The sequence below is a fragment of the Apiospora phragmitis genome (assembly GCF_038363925.1).
Source record: "Apiospora phragmitis strain CBS 135458 chromosome Unknown utg000010l:1.0-9815664.0:9184709.0-9829525.0, whole genome shotgun sequence".
Classification (NCBI taxonomy): Eukaryota; Fungi; Ascomycota; class Sordariomycetes; order Amphisphaeriales; family Apiosporaceae; genus Apiospora; species Apiospora phragmitis.
The window spans coordinates 574691-582160 of NW_027117410.1; the positions used below are offsets into that span (position 1 = coordinate 574691).

At 57.2% G+C, this 7470-nt stretch overlaps 2 protein-coding genes across 2 annotated transcripts; both read right to left on the reverse strand.

Annotated features, from left to right (window-relative positions):
- Positions 1-181: 181 nt before the first annotated feature.
- PG994_012781 (uncharacterized protein) lies at positions 182-2189 on the reverse strand (the record flags this gene model as incomplete). The annotated part of the gene is made up of 2 exons (XM_066864190.1): positions 182-1278; positions 1352-2189. The coding sequence occupies 2 exons, from the start codon at positions 2187-2189 to the stop codon at positions 182-184; spliced, it is 1935 nt and encodes a 644-aa protein (XP_066710338.1).
- A 3375-nt stretch (positions 2190-5564) lies between these two features.
- On the reverse strand, positions 5565-7470 carry PG994_012782 (uncharacterized protein; the record flags this gene model as incomplete). Its single annotated transcript, XM_066864191.1, has 2 exons — positions 5565-6827; positions 6874-7470. The coding sequence occupies 2 exons, from the start codon at positions 7468-7470 to the stop codon at positions 5565-5567; spliced, it is 1860 nt and encodes a 619-aa protein (XP_066710339.1).

Consider the following 7470-nt stretch of genomic DNA (forward strand, 5'->3'; position numbering starts at 1 on the left):
GTATACCTATACTACGATATCATATGTACAACGTAGGCGCGCCCTCCTCCCAGGCGCTCAGTCCCAGGCCAAGTATATACATGGATGATGCTTGCTTGTGTTACATCGTGGCGTCATATCAACAGTTAAGTTGTTCTAAAGAAAGAAGAGACTAAGAGACTTCGGGGCCCTTACTTCTTCATCATACCAGATCCTCGACCCACCCCATCGTCTCTCGGCGGTCGTCCGAAATGCGCGCGTACTCGAGCAGCAGCCGCAGCACGTAGACCTGCATGTCCTCCTTGCGCAGCACCTTCTCGGCCCACTCCTTGCCCGCCATGGCAATCTTCTCGGCCTCGGCGTCGTGCGCCAGCACCTTGTCGCCGTACCCCATAAAGTACTCCAGGATGCCGTAGTAGTCCCCGAAGCGCGTGTCCATGGGCACAAAGTGCTTCCACGCGAACAGCCGGCTGTCGTGCCACTCGCGGAACAGCGTGCTCTTGATCGGCAGGCTCGTGCTGCGCAGGAAGCCCAGGTAGCGGCCCGAGAAGCTGTTGCCGTCGATGTCGGGCAGGTACTTGAAGTCGAACTGGTACGAGAGCGGCTGGCCCAGCTCGATCTGGAAGTGCGGGTCCGTGTAGACGCAGTGGCCCCATTCCTTCGGGCCCTCGAGCTTGTCGTCGCACATGAGCTCCGTAAAGGCCACGTCCGTCACGTCCCGCACCCACTGGCCCAGCTTGGCCTCCTTCTGGGCCGTCAGGTTGTACTCGGGCAGCGGCATCGCGAAGTTGATGGGCGCCTCCACCTCGGCCTCGGCGCGCGTGAGCTTGGTGCCGTTGTTCATCGAGACGAATCGATGTCGCTGGAAGCTCTTCCAGTTGTTCGCCTTGTTGCGCCCTCCCGTGGCCACGCCTCGCCAGATGACGCTGTCCATCTTCTCCTTCCAGGGGCCGCCTTGATAGCCATCGCCGGTGAACCGTTCTTCTTCCTTCCAGTACATGGGCGCCGGCAGCAGAATCTCGTTGTTGACGGCAAGCTTGCTTCCGCCGAACATGGGGAAAAGTACCTTGGTGGCCGAGGTGGAGAGGGGCTTGATGAAGATGCCCTCGAGTGCCTGAAGATCGGGCTGGTGGCAGAACTCGGTCGACAAGCTGAAGTTGGAAGTGTAGCCGCGGTACTGGTGCGGGCTAGCATTGGCCGGCACAAAGGCTGGGGTCTTGTCGAAGGATCGCACGGTGCCGGCCAGTCGAGCCGGACTCTGGGGGTGGCACCCTCGGCGCGCAATCAACCAGTAGGGTTCTGCATTGTTCTCAAGTTAGCCACATGTTCGGGGATTGCAAGCGGGCGGGCAGGCATTGCTGATGTTCCTTACCGGTCGACTCCCACTTCTTGTTACGAGTGGAAGGTCTTCGATCCGTACCGGGTTTCGGGAGCGGCTTGAAGTCGGACACGACGTCCTTGGGGGGGACCATGACGCGCATTTCCTTCTCCTTCTGCACGTAGCGGTTGATGTCTTCCCAGGGCACGACCAAGCGAGGCTCGTCCATGGCGTTGAGCGCGATATCCATATCCGGCAGGTACTCCTCGATGGTCTTGATCATGGACAGCCAGATGGTGGTCCAGAACCAGTCGCTCTCGGCGCTGGCGTTGCCGTTGCGGATGTTGATGGTCATCTCGTAGTCCCAGGCCTCCTTCCGGATGCGCCTAGCATCGAGGCCCCAGAAGGGGTTGAGGTCGTGGTAGATCTGGTCCCAAAAATCCTCGACGATGACGGCGTTGTGCTTCTTGGCGAACTCGTACCAGGCCTTGAAGCCGGGCGGCGGGTGGCGGCCACGGCGCGTGCGGTAGGCCTTGGCGGCCTCTTCGAGCGTGTGGGACTCTTTGGCCATGGCCTCGCTGAACTGGGTTTCGGCGACCTTAATAAGAGCGTCGATGGGGTGGCCAGCGGTCGAGTCGTAGGGCATCGTGGGGGGCTTGTCGTCGACGAGCGGCTGCTCCTGGGCATCGCTGAGTGGCGATGACGGCCGGCTGCCGTCGGCCGGAGTGTAGAAGGGGTCATGCGCGGCGCTGTTTCCGGGCAGAACGTACGTCACGGGCACCTCGGCGGGCTGGGAGGAATAGTAGTAGATCAGACAGCACAGCAGGGCGCCCGGTAGGAGATAGCGTATTAGATGGGATGGGCGCCGCGGGGGAAACGCTGGAGAGCGCATCGTGGGGCAGAACAGGGAGCCTTTGAGGGCCGCCACTTTGTCGGTTGTGTGTGGTCGTCGTCGTCTTGGCGGAGGAAACAAATATGCCTCAAGGCAATTGAAGGAATGAGCCCTTCCGTCCGAGTAGAGAATGCGACGGTCTCAGCAGTAGCCTTCCACAATACACAGACCAGTTTGTTATACAGCGCGCAAGTAACCCTCGGTTGGCGACAAGCTGGCTGGCTGAAGCTGATGTTTCAAAGGCGGAAGAAGGAAGTGGAACAAGGTCGGGTCAAGGTCGAGATCGAGGTTGAGGACCGATGACAAGGCTCACAGGTGTGGTGCAATAATGGAAATATCCACCAGCTCGGACGATATAGTGTTGTGCAATGGGCGCGGAATGACTGGAGTAGGCTGGGGGTGGTTGCGATCTATCGTGGGTTGCGTCGGGAGTGGTCGAGGCCGAGCGTTTGCTTGGTTTCGGTGGGCGCGTCGAGCTAGTGGGAAGAGGAACAAGAATGGAAAGAACAACACGTCAACAATTACCACAATACTGGGGCAGTAGAATCGAATTGTAAGGAAGCTGGCACAGAGAAGAAAGAGGTTAGTAAGAACGCCAAGGTCAAACAAAGGAGCGTGTGGTCGTGAGTGTGTATGTGTGTGTGTGTGTGTGTGTGAGTGTCAAGAAGTAGTGAGGCTAGCGAGGTGGTTCATTTAGGCAAGGCAGGGTAAGGCAAAGCAAGTGCTGTACGGAGTAGTGCTGCATCAACTAACCGGTCAGGTCCGGTCGGTTGCAGGCTGTTTGCTGGTGTGTTTTCAATCAATCAACGGCCAATCAGGGCAATGCAGCAACCCGCATCGTTATCAATGCGTCGTCGTCGTCGTCGTGACGTACCTCTTTGCCGTATGAATTGTCGAACAGTCTCGGGATTCCGTAATGGTTCGATCGTTCGTTCTTGAAGACCACAAATGAAATCTGGGGGTGAGAACGTTAAATGACCATGTAGCACCACTAAGTACATAAAGAGGAGGAGACTCTCAGGTCGGTCAGTGGTGTCAACAGTTTCCCATCGTACATAAACGGTTAGTACCACCACTATGGGGTACTGGCTGGGCCTGCTTGGCTGGACAGAAAGTGCCGCTACTGGCTGCTCTCTCTGCTGGAGAGTGTGCGGGCGCATGTTGTGTCTTCTATTGCGTGCCTGTTCCTGGGCCGCTATGAGTGTGGGTAAGACGAGCGTTGGAGGAATGGGAATCGACACAACCGGCGCCGATCAATTTGACTAAATGATGGCTTGGCACCAAGGATTCGTCTCGCATGCCAGCTCTTGATTCGAACGACAAGTCTTCCCCTCCGGCCTATATTGCATCTAATCAAAACGGATCGCCAAGCTCTTGCCAGGTAGCAAGCGATAAAGCTTTTCCGCAAGTGAAGAATACTAAATATCGTGACATCTGTCCCTGCTTTCTTTAGGCGGGGGAACACGTAGGAAGGAATGCAACAATGGAAACCCATCTGCCATACGTAATCTTGGCCGCCGTGCAACGTATTCGTGTGTGCTATTCTCGTCCTTTTTGATTGCTTACTGGACTATTAGTGTGTATACATACTTGTTAAGCGACATCACATTGCGAAGGGTCAGCCGTTGCAAGCCTCGTTACTAGGCATCTCACCCGCCCGTCCTCCCCGTTACTGAGCATGTCTTAGAATTCCCTCTCCGCATGTGTACCTACCTGTCAGTCAGCTGGTTTGTCCGTCCGCATGTGAGACGAACGGTTGTTGATTCAGAAACTGTGTAGCATTGTGTCTACGGCTACATCCGAAAGTCATATATGTATCAGATCAGAAGTATGCATATGCACACGATTATTTCCCTCATCACCGTCCTTGACTCCTTGTTTCTTCTCCAGTCCATGAGCGCATCGCAATTTCAGCTTCTCCTCCATTGATGGTCGCCATGCTAGCTTTTGATTGCTGGAAATCTTCAACAGCTCGGGGTTGGAGCTGACCACGCAAAGTGCGCAATCAACGTCCCCGCCCCCGGGGCTCAAAGGGGAAAGTGTGGAGGAAGATCAAATCTCCTTGGCCTGCCGGGTTTCCTCTTCTGGTCCCGTCTCTTTGGGTCGTCTCCAGTGTGGGCACTGTCTTGATATGCCTCATCCTGCGAAGAAATTATTGGTGGTAGGTCCCGTCGCTGGAGATGCGAGGCTTTGAATGACTCGAGACAGTCAGCGGCCCTCTAGAAGAACGCGGATCATGGGCTTATATTCCCAAGGCATCAAGCTTGGACAGTAAGAGTCGAGCGGCTCTACTGTAATTGGGATCATTGCGATATAATTCGGATCCGCGCAGCCCTAAAAACTGCGATCGCCCAAGCAAACACCAAGGGCGGTTCCGAGACCCAAGGCTCAGCCACAGCCCCAGAATCGGGTTGATGTTGGCCACACACATTGTCTTAGTCTAGAATCCCGTCATTTGTCATTTGAGGACGGCATTTCACTTCTCTCCCCCCCTCTCTGTTCACCCTCGTGCCTCAACTCTGTCGACAACGTATGACTTGTGAACCTAATAACCCCCCCATTTATTCTCCCTCGTCCCAGTCAGGCCCGCCTGCCTGTCCATCCCGCGCCCGGATGACTCGTCCAACGACGTTCAGGCCCGATTGCGTGTCGCTTGTTTGAGAATCCGCTCACGGCCGGCCTTGGCAACGGGACTTCGGCAGCCATCTATCTACTTTTCCTGTTTTCGGTCATGATTTCTGAACGACTCACCATCACTTAAGCCATCCAATGGGAATAGAAAGACTTCTGTGTTCGACTGGCCTATTCGCTCCATTGCATCCGGATGAAACAAGTCCGCCTTCTTCGGTGTGCGTGCTAGCAATTGGCATTGTAATTCTTCCATAATCCCATTTTTCGACATGATAATACCCTGCAAAGCTCGGCAGTCACGTACATGTACATATATGTGCATAACGCATCGTGTGACGTAGTACCGTTCTGCGGTGCAACGGAACAACTGCTGAACAAGCGAAGCCTTGCCCTTTTAGTAACAGTATCAAAAAGTGAGAAAAGGGAGATGGCTAGACCTCGTTACCATGACAACTAATCTTGCACACATTGAGATGAAATCGTAAGATATAAGAGCCAACACTGGGATTTGGATTCCGTGCAATGTGTACCGAGTAACATCAACCCAATAGTGGTTCGGGTTCGCTTGTGAAATCAGTGTTAAGCGCATTTGGCGCAGGAGAAGAAAGCCTGGCTGGCATGAGGGATATCAAGTACATGTGTATAATATTTGTACATTGCCAACTGTTCAATAGGAGGTATCTATCTATCTACACAACATCCTACACAATGAATAAATCATACAGAACAGGCCAGACAGCCCCCCTACGGATCATCCATGTCGTGGTCATCCGAGATGCTGTCGTCCTGGGACCGCGCCAGCAGCTCCTGGTACTCGGGCCGGAACGGCCACTCCATAAACCGCTCCAGCAGCTCCTGCCACTGCCGGTGGTTGAGCACGCGCGGCGAGAGGCCGCCGTAGTGGCCCTTGGCCGGCCGGCCCCCGAGCGCCGGGTCGTGCAGGCTTTTGCAGCGCGGGATGATCCAGTCCGCGGCCCCCGGCCAGACGCCGTCCAGCATCTTACGCAGCGACCCGGCGGGCGCCATGAAGAGCGCCCGCGTCAGCAGGTCGAACATGTCGGCCGCCCGGTTCGACTTGGGCCCCGTCTGCGTCAGGAGCGGGTGCAGCGTGCGCGGCTGGATGTCGAGCAGGCTGCAGTCGACGTTGGGGAAGAAGTCCAGCACCGTCGTCTCGAGGGGCTCGTACTCGCGCCGGTCCCACATCATGGCGGGCGGGTCCTGGCGCATCAGGTGCACGTTGTCGAAACACTTGAGGTAGTCGAGCCGCTTACTAGTCGGCAGCCGGCTGAAGCTGTCGTCCCACTCGGCCTCGAGCTTCTGGATCTCGTCCTCCGTCGCCTCGCCGGGGTTCGTGCGCAGCTGCGTGATGGCGTCGTAGGCCTGCTGGCGCTCGAAGATGGACTTGAACCGCATGATGTCGGAATTGCCGCGCCAGTGCAGCCTCCGCATACGCGCACGCTCCTCGGAGTCCGCGGCAAACTCCTGCGACTCGTAGGCCTCCTCCATCGAGGCCAGGGTCTCGTGGTAGGTCCGCTGGAAGACGGGCGTCGCGCCGCCCGCGACCACGATGTCGCCCCTGTCCAGCTCGGCCAGCGCGTCCTTGTGCTCCTGCGGGGTCCGCCGCTCCGGCATGACGAGGCCGCGCTCGCGCATCCGCTTGGCCGTCATCTGCGCGCTCAGCCGGTCCAGGTTGGCGTCGCGCACGTACCAGTGCGAGTCCGGACCGGACTTGCCGCAGACCTCGTGCAGGTACTCGCAGTGCAGCTCGGCGTCGATGGCGCTGCGCTTGCGCCGCTGCATGCTGCGGGCGACGATGCAGCTCTTGTCGTCGCGCCGCGTCCACAGCAGCATGCGCACCTGGCCGTAGCGGTGGAAGATCTGGCCCGTCCGGATGGCGTCGATGAACTGGTGCTGGACGAGCCGGGCGATGGACTCGAAGCTCATGTAGCGCTTGCGCGGGTGAAAGGCGATGTTGGCCGTCACCAGCAGCGTGTCGTTCTTATGGGACTGCGGGGGCCAGCTTCTGGTGCGGCAGGAATTCCGGGGTTAGGACCGAGTTCAGGTCTTTCCACAACATGCCGGATTTGGGGGTTAGCTTGGTGCCGGGCCGGTTCAGAAGGTCCTCCAGGAATGGTTTATAGAAGGCATCATCAGGCTCCATGAGGATATGCGAGCGCGGCTGGAGGTAGTCGTTGAGCCTGCGACTCCAAAGGCCGACGCCGGGATAGAGGTCGAGGAGGTCGCAACCCTTGTGCCGGTCCAGGGAGGGCCCGATGTAAGACAGAATGTCGTCGCAGAGTTCGTCGCTCACGACATTGACCCTGGTCTTGTCGCCCTTGGGAGCCTTGCCAGCCCTGGACCGGGTGGGCTTCTTCTTGGGCTGGGCGTCATCTGCTTGTTCTTCTTCCTCGAGGACTTCTTCCTCTAGGGGTTTAGCGTTCCTGTGCCTCCAGGTGCCGGTGGCGAGTAGTTTTTGTGCTGTGGGAGTGACGGCCTCGAGCTCTGACTTGAGAAGGACGTTTTTGCGTAGTTTATCGGACCAGTTAGAGGCATAACGGCTGTTAGTGAGAGCCGACAAGGTCACGGCATTTGGCCGGAATCTGCAGCGGGCCGCAAAAGTGCGCAGAGGAAAGACTCGAGTTGGAATCAT